The 15,732-nt window shown below is 42.4% G+C and overlaps 1 protein-coding gene across 1 annotated transcript in view; it reads right to left on the bottom strand.

Annotated features, from left to right (window-relative positions):
* HSPA9 (heat shock protein family A (Hsp70) member 9) overlaps positions 1–15,732 on the bottom strand; it is a gene marked incomplete in the record, with an annotated part of 514,139 nt that overhangs the window by 351,736 nt on the left and 146,671 nt on the right. Inside the window, 3 exon segments of the mRNA XM_073620776.1 lie at positions 10,368–10,474; positions 10,905–10,978; positions 11,494–11,618. Of these exon segments, the coding sequence (XP_073476877.1) occupies positions 10,368–10,474; positions 10,905–10,978; positions 11,494–11,618 (306 nt within the window).

Raw genomic sequence — 15,732 nt, 5'->3', positions numbered from 1 at the left:
CCTTTTTTGGGTTTTGGACCGTAGCATCACTAGTGACAACCTCAACCAACATGATTTACTCCTCACTGGGTAAGAACCCCACAGTAATATCTCACAATGTGAGAGGACTAAATATCCCCCAAAAGCGCACATAATTACTACGTCATCTTGGGAGTGAGAAGCCGGCCTTTGTTTTCTTTCAGGAAACACACTTTAAAGCGAACTCCATTCCTAAACTAACGGATAGCTACTTTATTAAGGCATATCATGCCACTATCGCAGAATCCAAGACGAAAGGAGTATCGATCTTGATTGGGAAAAACTCGGGCTTTGAGCTCACCCAACAATTAGCAGACCCAGAGGGCCGGTATCTCCTTCTCAGGGGGACCATTGGGAAACTCCCAGTTACTCTAGCGAGTGTATATTTTCCAAATACTGCACATGCAACCTTCTGCCAAAAACTTATTGATGAGCTTACGTGGTTTGCCTCTGGATGCATAATCCTTGGGGGGAGACTTTAATGTCCCATTGGACCCCCTCCAGGACACCTCCAACGGCAGACCATGCTTATCATATTGCATACTTAAAAAAATTAGAACTCTGCTTAACAAATTAACGTTAAAAGACACATGGCGAGTAACGCACCCCCAGGAGAAGGATTACACTTACTTCTCCACAGTACACAACAAGTACTCCCGCATAGACTTTGTGTGTTTTTTTAACACAAAGGGACTTAAACATTATGAAGGGGGCACATATAGGAACAAGGACGATATCAGACCCCGCCCTGACCTCTCTGACCCTACAACTTCAAAATACACCCAAAAGACAGGGTAACTGGAGACTTAATTCAAGCTTGCTGACAGATCCTGTGACTCTAGAACCTATAGCGGAGGCTATAAAAGACATATTTCAGAGATAATTCTACAGAAGAGATTTCACACATTACGGTGTGGGAGGCCCACAAGTGCGTACTTATGGGAAGACTCAAAAGCCTAGCTTCACTGAAAAAAAACAAAAAACAAAAAAACAAAACGCAGAGAAGGAATTACAAGTCATCTTAGATAGAGTACAGAAGCTAGAAACCCAACATAAAAGATCGTCGGCGATTAAACTGGCCGAGGAGCTTTTAATTGCACGTAAAGAATTGCAGGAAAAATTAGATCTACAAGCAAAACTTATATTATTCTTTCGTAGAGGCTTCTTCTATGAACATCTAACAAAAATAGTAAATACCTAGCTAGGGCCCTAAGGGATATTCGCGTGACCAACACCATTACACAAATCAAAAATAGAGAAAAACTGATACACGCCACAGACTAAATTGCTGCGGAGTTCCATGGGTTTTACACAAAATTGTATAACCTTCCTCCTTCACATAAGCCTGCGGCAGTAGGAGGGACCTAGATCCCAAATTATAGCACAATATTTAACACAAAGCGGCTTACCTAGTGTCGCAGAGGTGGATGCAATGTAAATTGACAGACCGATAGAGCTTATGGAACTCTTGCAGGCGATCAAGTCTTTAAAATCAGGGAAGAGCCCGGGACCAGATGGCTTTACAGCCATTTATTATAAGACATTTTCACACCTACTAGCGAAACCCTTACTACAGGACCTGAATTCTCTATCGACCCCCCCAAAATCTCCCACCCACCTTTAATACGGCACATATAACGGTACTCCCCAAACCCGGCAAGGACCCCAACATCTGCTCAAGTTACAGGCCAATACCCTGCTGCTTAACTTGGATATGAAACTCCTGTCTAAAATTATTGCAACAAGAATAGGTAGATTTCTACCAGATATCGTTGGCCCAGATCAGGCGGGTTCATGCTAGGGAGAGAGGCTCGTGATAATGTTATTAAGGTTATGAATCTCATTCACTCCCTTAGAGGGAACTCGGTAGGGGGCCTTCTCCTATCCACGGATGTGGAGAAGGCCTTCAATAGAGTGGCGTGGGATTACATGTTCGCAGTATGCGAGCACGTAGGATTCCAGACCAACATGCTGACGTGGATTTCGACGTTGTACCAGAACCCGACGGCCAGATTAAGAATGGGTTCTCTTTCAGAGCCGGTACAGAAACACAACGGCACGAGACAAGGTTGCCCTCTGTCCCCAATCCTATTTATTCTCACCTTAGAACCCTGTATACGCACAATAAATGGAAACTTATCGGTCAAGGGATTATCCCTGGGTCACACATGCCATAAAATAGCCGCTTATGCGCGCACGTTGATCCCCAATCTCTTGAAAGATTTTGAAATGCTTGGACACATCTCCAATTTCAAGATCAATTTTGAAAAGTCAGAAGCACTCAATATCTCTCTAAACCCTAAGCAGCAACATGACACCAAGTCCAACTGCCCTTTTAAATAGGTAGATTCCAGACTCAAGTACCTAGGGATTTGGCTCACACCTGAATTAGATGGTCTTTACTCACAAAACTTCCTCCCCTTCTTACATAATCTAAGACGGGACCTTCAACTTTGGAACCTCAAACCGCTGTCGTGGTTTGGGAGAACGGCAGCAATAAAAATTACGGTCTTGCCCAGGGCACTATATTTGTTTCATACACTGCCTATTAGGTTGCCTAAAAAGTTCTTTTCAATACTAAACACTACACTGACGACCCCAAAAGCAGAGGGGGGTATCAACCTTCCACATTTTAAACACTACTATTATGCGGCTCATTTGGTACGCATTCTAGATTAGAACTGCCACGCCTCTAAGGCTTGGGTGGGTATAGAAAGCCTACAGACAGATACCCCTGAGATTTCTGCCATGGGTCACTAAGGGGGCCCATCCACCTAACTTAGATCTACATCCCACAATAGGCCCGATGATGGCAGTCTTTCAGACTGTTTCACAACTTTTCTTGTACAAAGGATTTTATTGATCAAATAAGTCAACATATCAGTACAAATCGACAATGAAAGACACATTATGTGTACATGTTCCGGTAAATTATAAACTGACAATTATATTTATCTAGAATACTAGAATCTGTGACAGATCATCAGATTACATTTGGCTTCATATAAAATCAGCATACACTGGCACTCATAACAAGACACTAGGGTCCACCACATTGCTAAATATAGTTGTAGGACTTATTGTAATATTTATAGTACGAGCACAGAACAAAAAGATGAAAGTAGGATATGACTCAATAATGCGGAAAGAAAAGTAAATACTCACAGGATAATTCACAATATGCGTCTGAGCCCGACAGGGTGAGGCCTGTGGGCTATAAGGGCTTAAGAAGGAGAGGGTAAAAAGGAGGGATTATAGGGGGTGGGACCCAAAAGAGAGTGAAATAAGAGTACAGGATGTAGAAAGGGGGAAGTATCGGGGAAGGGGGAAAAAAAAAAAAAAAAAAAAAGAAGGGAAAGGGTAGTCCACAGGGTGGGGAGGATGGAGACATACTAGAGGGAAAGTAGAGTGGAATCAAACCGGGAGGGGTGGGAATATGTTACCCACGGTTGCCAAATCCGAAGAAATGTATCATGCGTGTCTGATGCCACGGCCATCAGCTTTTCATTAACCATGATATCATTTATGCGGTTTTTAACTGCCTCGAAGCTGAGAGACAGGGTTTTCTAGGCCTTTGCTATGGTTAATTTAGTTGCAGTAAAAATATGGGATGCCAGTTGGTGTTCTGGTCTTAACAATTCTATGATCGGTTTCCCCAAGATCGCTTCGAAAGGATCTCTTTTTATATTAGTATGGAAGAGGTTGCGAAGCAATGCATAGACTCTGACCCATAATCTACAGACCCTGGGGCACTGCCACCAAATGTGTGCCATCGTACCCTCCCGGGAACACCCACGAAAGCATAAGGGGGAATATGTTGGGATGAAATTAGCTAATCTGGCTGGGGTGTAATACCATCTATACAGTACTTTGTAGGCATTTTCCAAAAAATTTACGTTTTTGGAACACTTGGACAGTGTGAAGGTTGGGTACCGAGAGGCCACCGTTGATCCTATGAGCATACAGCACCTGCCTCTTAATGCTGGGTTTTATGGAGCCCCAAATAAATTGCATAATTTTGCGTTGATGTATACGGAGAACAAATGAAGGGACCTGGAGCGGTAAGACCCAAAAGTAATATAGCAACTTTGGGAGATATGTCATACGGATGGTTGCAATCCTTCCGAACCAGGACAATGGAAGGGTGGACCAGGAGTAAAGCATAGCCGTCAGTTTACGAAACAGTAATGGATAATTGGCTTGATATAGGTCAGAGTATTTTGGAGTGAGCCGAATCCCAAGGTAGGATAACGCTTCCCACCATTGGAAGGGAAATGTGGATTGTAGAGTCCCCAAATCAGAGGGGGATAGGTTGATTGACATTGCTCTGGATTTAGTAGGGTTGACTGATAGGCCCGAGAAGGTGGCAAAAGTGTCTAAAAGTGAGAGCAAGTTCGGGAGGGAGATTAACGCGAATAATGATAACTTATGCGAAGTGCCCGCCACCTCTACTCCCGCTATGTCCGGGTGAGATTGGATGGCCTAAGCCAAGGGTTCCAGTGCCAGAATAAATAAAAGTGAGGAAAGTGGGCAGCCTTGGCGGGTACCCCTTTTAATGGGAAAGATAGTTGACTCAAACCCGTAATATTTCACCTTGGCTTGAGGGGAGTCATACATGGCAGAAACCCACCGCATAAAGGAGGTACCGAATCCATAACATTAAAGTACCTGTCTCTAGTAGGACCACAACAGTGTGTCAAAAGCTTTGTTGATATCTAATGACAAAAACATTGTTTCTAGGGACCTGTTATGGACAATATGCTGTATTTGGAGGAGGAGTCTTATAGCGTCCCCTGCCTGTCTTCTTGGGACAAAGCCCACTTGATCTTTTTTTTATTAAACGTGGTAAGTAGTAATTGAGGCGATTGGCCAGGATTTTGGTTAAAATTTTCATATCAATGTTAATTAGTGAAATTGGCCGGAAGTTAGCCCACGATGAATGATCCCTGTCAGGTTTAGGGATCATAACAACGTTGGCAGTCAGCAAATTGGGTGTAAATGGGCGACCATTCTTAAAAGAGTTATACATATTTGTTAGGTGAGGGGCAATGACATCTGCTATTTTCCTGTAATAAAGTGCCGTAAAGCCATCTGGGCTGGGTCTTTTACCCACCTTCAATTCCTTGATACACTGGAGGACTTCCGGGACATGTATGTCTCAATCCATCAGAGATGTGTGGGATTCAGACAGGGAAGGTAGTGATAGGTTTGCCAAAAAGGCGTCAAGGCCTTGAGAAGAATGCTCAGGTTCAGAATACAATTTAGTAAGGCGATACCGGAATTCTTCCAAAACTCGCTGGGGATTGCCAGTAAGAATATTGTGACGGGTACGTAATGTAATGGGAGCAAACTTGGGTGCAAAGGTTCGCAGTCTATTAGCCAACATTGCACTTGGTTTGTTAGCTTTGACATACCATTTTTGTCGGGCCCAACGTAAAGTGCGTTTCACCTCGTCAGTCAAACATAAATCAAGCTCTGTGCGGCCCTTATCTAAAAGTTTGCGGTTAGCAGGGGTAGGGAATTGTTTGAAGGTCATCGTCAATGCCTCCAATTTCGACTCCAACTCATGACGTGCCTGTGCCCTCTCCCTTTTGCGTTTGGACACTAAGCGCATAATGTAGCCCCGTAGCACTGCCTTATATGCTTCCCACAAAATAACAGGAGACGACACTGATCTTGAGTTAAAGTTAAAATATTCTACAGAGGCCTTATGGATGCCTTTTAGAATTTCTTTGTAAGACAACAGAGAGTCATTCATCATCCAGGGGAAGAACTGTGATTTACTGAGTAGAGAATTACAGACAGTAAGGATGGGGTCATGATCCAACCATGGACCCGCCAGTATAGGAGGTTGATCTTATTAAGGGAAGGTGTTTGCGGAGAACGAACATGTGGTCGATCCTAGACTGTGAATGATGAAGGTGGGAGTAATGAGTATAATCCCTGCCCAAGGGATGAAATTCCCTCCAAACATCTACTAAGTCGTTATTTTGCAGTGAATGCGAAAACTGTTTAGCTGCTGGAGAAGGGAGCTCATGATCCGAAGGGTAATTGTCAAGGGAGGGATTCAATGTCACATTAGAGTCCCCTGCTAAAAGTAATGTGCATCTCTGGTGCGACCTCAACAGGGTGCAGACATGGGTCAGAAAGGGCCCCGGGTATTTATTCGGGGCATAATAAGTCATAATCGTAACTTCGGAATCTTGGATAGTTCCCTGGAGAATTAGGTATCTGCCATTTGGATCTACTATTTGTTTACTGCAAGTAAATGGGACGGATTTGCGTAGGGCGATCATGACACCTCTGTTTAGTAGGAGCATTGGCCAGAAAAACATGGGGGTAATCCGCTGCAAAATATTTGGGATAGGAGGAGGAGGAAGCAAAATGGGTTTCCTGCAGACATGCAATGTCTATTTTTTGTTGTTTGAGGTATTTAAAAACCTTGACCCGTTTCTGGGGGGAGTTCATACCCTGGACATTCAGGGACAACCAGTTAAGGGTCATTTGTACGGAGAGGGATTCTTAGCATTACTCCAACCAAACAACCCGTGGACTGGGAGAAAGAGAAAAAGTGTGGAGAAAAGAAAAAGGGGAGAGAGAGAGCAAGACAAAAAAAAAAAAAAAATTGTGTTGAGGAGAGCTCGGAAGAGAGCAAACCATAAGAATGTAAATGCAACTTTTCATGGGTTGTACAGCCCACAGGTGGGTGGGACATTGGCCGAGACTACTGTCTCAGCCAAGTGCCAACACATAAGGGGGAGCAGTGATCCGACGGAACCACCGGCCTAGTATGTAGCATTGTCAACAGTTAAAATATATTATGCACAGAAACTAAGAAACGGCTGATAAAACAGTGAGCTAGAACCAGCATGAACAATGAAAAACAAAAATCTTAAAAAAAAAAAAAAAAAAAAAAAACACACAACACAACAACACACAACAATTGAAGGTAACTTTATATGAAACCTCCAGGAACCCGGAGATGGCAGCCAGCCTGCCTTCACCCCTGGGTGACCAGGGAGACCTGCCCGGCACCACTACCTCAGCAGCTCCATCCAGCCCACAAACAAAGCTGGGGAACCTCCGCATAGAAACAGAAGTCACCACCCGGTTGATAAACCTATGTAATAACCCCTACAGAACATACATACATACATACATGCCCCCCTCCCCCACATTTATCATAAAAAACATTCAAAGAAAAAAAAAAAAAAAAAAAAAAAACACACACACATAAAAAAAGTCATTAAGCAAACTTCAAATTATCTTTGGTGTGGAGGAGGGTCAAACAGACCTGCCAGCATCCCAGACCCTGGGTTCATCCTAAGAATAACAACGCACACCCACCACCACCATCTCACAAATGGGGCGGCCCATTGTAGGGTGTTTAGTAATTCCCCCTGGGCAAGGGACTGGAGACAGATCAAGGTGCCAATAAATCGGGGGGGGGGCATTCCAAGTGTTCCCATATGTTTTGGGTGATAAGCTAGCAGGTAAGCTTTAAACCTCGGCTGAGGCTTATGGGCGAGCAGTAAAAGAGCTCCAGCATCACACAAATATAAACCAAGTACCTTCAACCAGTATTGGACTTTTTGAAACGTTGAGCCTGTAGATCCCTCAATGCCTGGGATCCTGGCTGGGAGCGTTGTGAAGATGGTCCTGGCCTGGAAGAAGAGGTCATCGCATCCGTCTGGGAGATGGGGAGGTCCAGCTGCAGATCCTGGAAATGCCGTTTCAAATCAGATAGGGAGGTAGCATGAAACTGGCGGCCCAAGTGGGAAAAAAAGACAGCTTAAAGGGGAATCCCCATCTATACTTAATCTCCTGGGACTGAAGAACTTGAAGATAGGGTTTAAGTCCTCACCGTCTGGCTATGGTGACCGGATATAAATCAGCAAATAACTGGAGAGAGTTACCTTAAAAAGAGGTTTTGTTGGTTTCTTGCAGCTTGCAATAGCTTCTCTTTGGTGCGGTAGTAATGAAATTTTATGACGACGTCTCACGGGGGGCCATCGGAGAGTTTAGGCACCAAGGACCTGTGAATACGGTCGAATTCGAGCCTCTCCACTGGAATCTTGGGGGCCAATTCTTGAAAAAAAGCAGTGGCTGTGCCCTGTAAATCGGTGATATTCTCTGGGATACCGCGTATGCACAAGTTGTCCCTGCGGGCTCTATTCTCAGCGTCCTCCAGTTTATCTTTTAGGGTCTCTATCTCGGCTGACATTTTATCCACCTCCTCCTCATGCCCCTCCAGCACCGTGGTAGCAAGGTCCATGCATTGCTCTAGTTGGTTGGTGCGATGGCCTCTCTTTAAAGGCCCCTCACCAGGTCTGAGGAGAGCTTGCGGGAAGCTGCGGTAATTTCATCCCTCACTATGCTGCGGAACTTCTCTAGCATGCTTTCTGGGTCCGTGGGGAAAGGACTCCGCAGATCCGAGGGGAATTGGTGCATGCTATCCGCCGGGGACACCGGGTCCTCAGCAGAAAGCTGTGGCGTCATCCGACTCTGGAGGCTCTGACGCCATCTTGGATTTCCCTCTGCTAGGGCCTGAGGGGAGTCTATGGGGCTGTTGGCTCTTGGGCTTGTTTTTAACAGATCTGTAAATTACCGATCGCTGCCTGGGGAGTTCCGGATCCCGGAGGGGTATGTGGAGTGTCCCCACTTGTTCTGTGCAGCGCCCGGCCGGTCTCAGGTTCCATCGGCGCGGAGCGAGTGGATTAGGCGGCCATCTCCGCCGCTCACGCGCATGCGCCCTCTACTGTTTCACAACTTTTCATCCACACCAGGTCCTTTAACCCCATTGATCAATAACAAGGAGTTTGCGTTAGGCCACACCACAGCATCTTTCCTACACAGGGAAGGTAAAACCCCAATTACAGTTTCCCACTGTTTAGACGATGGCAAACTTAAAACCTTTGAACGACTGAACTACAGGCAAAACACTTTACACATTGGCAATATAGACAACTGCACAATTACGTACATTGTACTGCTAACAGACAACAATTTTTGAGAGAACAGACTGGGTTCGAACAATTGTGCATCACTGGGGAGCAGGTATGTAAGGCAACCTCTCTGATGTACGGTTGGTTACAAACCAATCAAGACAGACAACCGAGCAAACAAAAAAAGATTGGGAAACAGCTCTCAAAAAATCCTTTACGGATGTACAGTGGGACAATGCATGTATCATGGCACACAAGTGCTCCATTAGCACAAGTACTCAGGAAACATCCTATAAGGTTCTGACAAACTGGTACTTTACCCCAACCAGATTGCATGCGTTGTACCCAGAGGCAACAGATGTCTGCTGGAGATGCGGAACTGATTAAGGTACCATGCTGCACATCTGGTGGGAATGCTGCTTTTGGGATGAGGTGTGTGCACAGATCCATGCCATAACAGAAACTGAACTTGAGCTTTCACCAGAATGCTGTCTGTTACATATATCCAATTACTCACTGGGTAGGTAAAAAAATAAAAAAATATGTAGTGCGCCACATGCTAAACGCAGCAAAAAACATAAATTCCAAGACATTGGAAAGCAACACATACTCCTACATTAACTGAATGGTTCTCTGAGGTTAATTTACGTTACAGGATGGAGGAGACGGTGGCAATGGCATCGGAGAAAACAGACAAATTCCATAAACTATGGAAATCATGGTTCATCTTTAAATATTCAGATGATTTTGCCAAGATGCAGAATGGCTGAATAGGATAGTTAAAGACATCACTTTGATGATTGGGCCTCTAGCCTACTTTCAGGTCCTAATAGGGAATACCCTGGAGAGTTTGGATTGAACGCAATCATTTATTGCTCAGAATGCGGCTACTAAGCCAAAACCTCCCACCCCTGCACTGTTCTACCTCTCCCCCCTTTTCCTACTCTTTTTTCTCTTTGGTTGTTTCACTTATTTTTTGAATATACTATACTTCATTTTACTGGTACTATTATCTAAGACACTTACAAAAATACCCAGTAATTATCGAAAGAAAAGAGCATTTCATTTATAAGTTTGTTGGTATAAACAGATCCGGAGATTCTGGATGCGTTAATGGTTGTAACAATTATAATGCTAACTAGGGCTGAATTTATGATTAGGAAAAAGATTTAACAGTGGATCCTGAATTAGACATAAACCAAATTAGTAAAATGTGATGCCTAGTACGACTGTATGGACTATGTCATATGCTTTGTTATAACCATTTCTATGCTAAATAAAAACTTTTATTGGAAAAAAAAAAAAAAAAAAAGTGTATTTTGGCTAAATTTTCTAAAACTAAAGTATGGCTTATGTAAACTGTCAAAAAAGCACAGAAATACTAAAGAAAGCAAAAACCCTTACATTTTATCGTCTGACTTATCTAGGCCATAAGCAAGAGCCGCAGCAGTTGGTTCATTAATTACTCGTAAAACGTTCAATCCAGCAATCTGCCCAGCATCTTTTGTTGCCTAAAATAGTGAAATATAAAATTTAGCAAACTTTAAAAAGATTACAGTATTACACAATGTATGCTTCTAAACACTGCAAAAGCGGATATTGAACCACAACTGAAGTATATTGGTATATGACATGTAAAATTTAATTTGTCTTTCATCGAGGTGCAGCAGTAGTAAGGAGGATACAGAGGAGAAGTAAAATCCCTAATGTTGCTTCCCCTATTACAAGAGCACAAATGAATCTGAAAATAAAGCATTGACTGGTACTTGGAAGCTAAAAAAGTAAAACCACATTTCTGCTTAATCCTTTATATAAAAAACACCACAAAGCAAACACTTGTTTCAGTTAGTCTACAGAAGTTAGACAGAGGTTCCCAGCACAAAGCTTGCAGAAACCAATAGAATCATATTTTCATATTTATATCAGTAAATCCGATCTTACCTGTCTTTGGGAGTCATTAAAATATGCAGGTACAGTGATGACAGCGTTCTTAGCGGCATGGCCCAAATAATTTTCTAGGATGGTGGGGAAAAAGAAGAAAAAAAAAAAAAAAAAAGTTCCTTAACATTGCAAATTTTGATGGCTTGTTTCCACTTACCGCCGCCCCCCCCCCCCCCCATCATCCATACACAAGCAAGACATCTCGATAATGCAGCCACAAAATTCTATTTAACATTGTTTAGGGCCTCATTAACATGGGCATAATGACCCATACATCCACGTAAAGGGCAGTCTTCATCCATCCTGGATGCACAGGTGAAGTGTGCAGCTGCAGGAAGGCAGTCTGTTTAAGTCAGGGGTGGCTGGCTTCACAGATCTTTAAGCACATCCCAGAGTGTACAGTTGTGCAGATGCAATACATGAACCAGAAAGTAGTCTGAGTTCTGATCCATGCATCGGATCCAATGCATCTGGAGATCTGTGCAGGTAGTGTTCAAACAAAACTTTACTCTGGTTGGGTGCACATAGGAAGACCGTGTGTAAAGAGGAAAAAAAAAAAAAAACACACCACACACACACTTTTCCCTACCTGCAGTCTCCTTCATCTTCATAAGCACGAATGCCCCAATCTGACTTGGAGAATATACCTTCCCATGTGCTTCTACCCAAGCATCACCATTGGAGGAACGAACAATCTTAAAGGGCACATTTTTGCTAAAAGGAAAAAACAAAAAACAAAACAATGCAAGTTTTTTAAATTCACAGAAAAATGCATGTTCTCCTCAGCAGTTGAAAGGTGTCCAGTTACAATCCACCTCAGCATTAAATATTCTTTTTTTAAATACATTAAAAAAAATAAAAAAATAAAAAAAATAAATAATAAAAAAAAGTGTCCATTTTGTGGGCGATCAAAGCAAATCAAACGGGGAGAAAACTGGTGAATCACACAGCACCAGTTAATTGGAAGATCAGGATCCTTCAGACAACCAACATCCATGCACTCAAAGGGTGCCCAGGACTCAAACTCAGCCCGAGGGCAGGCATCCATAATTACAACCTTCCAACAGTGGGGAAGGGGGTATCTTTCCATTGTCAACACTGACGACAGAAGCCACCACATCAGAGGTCCTGGCCAGAGAATGAAGACAAATCTTCCTGTCCAAGGATAAGGCCAACTGCTCTACACTGTATGTTATCAGGCTTTTTTTTGTAGAGGTGGACAAATGAAATGGCAGAAGCACAACTAAATTTTCATGCAGCCCCTTTAATCAAGTTAGGGAAACCTCTGCATGTATGCAAAACCTTCTTCCTTGTGGCTGAATCACTAACCCACTACCTTAGAGCCACCTCCCCTTTTCTGCTCTGAGCAGATATCGGGTATCTGCAACAGAGGGAAGCAATGTCATCTTCCTGTAACAGGAAGGAGAAATTGCAGCAACTACTGTACTTTTTTTTTCCCAGAAACAAGTTGTGTATTAGGGTGGTTATACCACCCAAACTACAGGGGGTCCCCGGGTTACAAACAAGTTAGGGACTATAGGTTTGTTCTTAAGTCAAATCTGTTTGTAAGTCAGAACAGGTAAATTTTTTAAGTGTAGCTCCAGCCAAAAAAAACTATTTTTAAGCTTTTTGGATAGTATAGGGAAGGGTTAACACCGCTGTAAGGTTTGTTTTGCTGTCTGTGCCTCTGTTCGGAAGATTTCACCTCACTTTCTGTCCCAATGACAATTGGATTTTGAAAATTTTGGGTTGTTGTGGAAACAAGCCTTGGTGATAAAGCATCAATGGAGGTACCTTTTCCCCAAAATAGCTTACAGGAGAGAATTTCCCTTCCTAGGGGTAGATTTCCTCACTTCCTGTTGTCTGCCTCCGTTTGTAAGTCGGATGTTTGTAACTAGGGGACCCCCTGTATTCCTCCTTCATTTCATGTAGCCTTATCTAAAACATGTGGCTATCAAGTCAATACTATAGGTAATTTTTTTTTTTTTTTTGGCTATGATTTGTTACATCACAGAGGTTGTGTGTGGAACCAGGGAAAAACTTTTTTTTTTTTTTTTTTTTTTTTTTTTTAATACTTGTGTGCATGTGCGATTCTGCACCTCCAACTACAGAGGGTGCTTGCGCTGTGATCATTCACAGCAGAAGACAATCTGAGGGTGCCTGGCACTGGATATCTGCCGTCACTGTTACTGTGACAATTGCGCGGTCAATGCAACATTGTACATAAATTAAAATGTATGTCCTTTTCTATCTATCTACACACACACATATATATATATACACACATACATACATACATATATATATACACACATACACACACACACTAACATTTTTATTTTTTCATACTAGAAATGGCAGCTATTAGCAGCTTTTAAAGCGGGACTGCGGTGGACAATTGGACAATGACACTTGACACATTGCAGGAACTTGTGACACCAACACAGTGATCAGTGAAAAAAAATATGCACTGTCACTGTACTCATGACGCTGGCTGGGAAGGGGGTTAAACATCTAGGGTGATCAAAGGGTTAACTGTGTGCCTAGCCAGCGTGTGTACTGTATGTGCTAGTTATACTAGGGGAAGACATGGATTTTATTCCCTGCTTTGCAGAGACACAGTCCACCACCCCCCCCCCCCTGTCAGAATTAAGATTTGCCTTGTTTACATAGGCAGATCTCAGTTCTGAGTCTCTTGCCCCATGATCGGTGGGTGCCAGCAGATACCCAGTGCCCGTTACCCTCAGATTGGTTTCTGCTGTGAATGAACACAGCACAAGCACCCTCTGTAGGTGGAAGTGCAGAATCACACATGCACACAAGCATTAAAAAAAAAAAAAAAAAAAAAAATAGTATATATATATATATATATATATATATATATATATATATATATATATATATATATATATATATATATATATATATATATATATATATATATATATATATATATATATATATATATATATCTCTATCTATCATGTCACCATTTCTCTAGGTGAATATTTCTAAAAAGGTGCCATTGACGTGAACATTTTCACCACATGTCAGTAACAACCCATACAAAGAAACCAAAACAAATAAGTTCAGAAATTAAGTTGTGTGTAATAAAATGGAATGACACATGGAAAAACAGTTAGGTAGCTGGTAACTTTTTCCGAGAAGTATTCCAGGGTAGCATCAGAGAGATAGGCTCATCCTACCCAAGAACAGGAAACACAATTGTCCACTATAAAAAGTTAGTCATACCCGCCTGATGCTGATTAGATCTGACAATTTGGGTAGAACGAGTGCTGCACTAGAAGACTCCTCAGAAAAAAAGTTACCAGTTACCCGTTCTCTCTCAATTGTCTTCCAGGGCAGCATCTGAGAATGTAGCAAGCAATACTTACTAGCATGGGGGTGGGGCCTGTAGCACTTTTCAACCGATAGTTAGATCCTGACTGGACAGGTGGTCAATTTGGTAATACCTAATAAAGGTTTTGAAGTTCGACCATGTTGCTGCCATGCAGATCTGCTCCGGCGTTGCCCCAGCTCTTTCTGCAACTGAGCAGGCCCAAGCCCTGGTAGAGTGAGCTTTGAGCCAACTTGGGAGGGGGGGGGGGGCAAGGTTTTATGCTTGATTGGCCAAATGTATAGTCAGCTTGATCCATCTGGCCATCGTACTTTTCAAAGCTGGCTTGCCTCTGTTGGTCCCTGAGTGAAGAACGAATAGGGCAGTAGACTTGTCAGTCCTTGGTCCTTTCAGGGTAGGCTATGAGTATTTTCCTGATGTCTAATTTGGAATAGATCTCCCTTTTTTGCTGTCCATTGAGCTTGGGAGTGAAGGAATGATATTCTGTGTTCTGTTGAAAGTCGAAGAGACTTTGGGTAAGAAAACGGGGTCTGGAGAGAGAATTATTTTGTCCAGTTGAACTGTGCATGAATAGCACCTGTATTTCACTTACACTCCTGGCTGAGACCAAGGCCACTAAGAGTACAGTTTTTAAAATAAGAGGTTTATCTGAACCAAGGGTTCGAATGGGGATGACAGTAAACCCTTAAGGACCGTGGAGGGGTCCCATGCTGGGATTTTGTTGTGTTTGATTGGTCTAGATCTGTTTTTTTTTTTTTTTTGTGGAAATTTTTTTTTATTAGACGTTTTTCACATAAAAGTTAAAAATAAAAAAACTTAAACAATTCAGCACTACCATTCAACAGCAACAGTGTACAATGTAGCTCCCAGATAAACGAAAGCAGGAATCTTCCGAGAGCAAATAATGGAGGCAGAATAATAAAAAAAAAAAAAAAAAAAAAAAAAAAATGTATATTTTATTTGGGGTGCACCGAATGGAAATTTTGGTATTGAAAATGAAGGATGCACTAGGTCGAAAACCGATACGGAAAATATTTTTATATACAATTGTATTATATTCGATTTTTTAATATCATCAATTTAAAATTAATATGAGTTTATTGTTGGCCATTATTGGCACCTGTAGTGCAAGAAAGGTCAAGAAAAAAAAATGGATTTTTAATACAGCTTACCTGTAAAATCCTTTTCTTGGAGTACATCACGGGACACAGAGCACCATAATAATGACTATCTGGGTTATACGCTACCCTTTAGGTGATTGGACACTGGCAACCAATAGAAAGAAAGTTCCCCCCATATAACCCCTCCCATACAGGAAGTACCTCAGTTTTTGTAGCAAGCAATGAAGAGCCCAGAAAAGAGGGGAGGGACCTCTGTGTCCTGTGATGTACTCAAAAAAAAAGGATTTTACAGGTAAGCTGTATTAAAAATAGGATTTTTAAACCGCTTACCTGTAAAATCCTTTTCTTG

This window comes from Aquarana catesbeiana, linkage group LG03, assembly GCF_042186555.1.
Source record: "Aquarana catesbeiana isolate 2022-GZ linkage group LG03, ASM4218655v1, whole genome shotgun sequence".
Taxonomy (NCBI): domain Eukaryota; kingdom Metazoa; phylum Chordata; class Amphibia; order Anura; family Ranidae; genus Aquarana; species Aquarana catesbeiana.
Note: the sequence above shows the minus strand (reverse complement) of the source record. Positions and strands in the feature narration are given on the sequence as shown.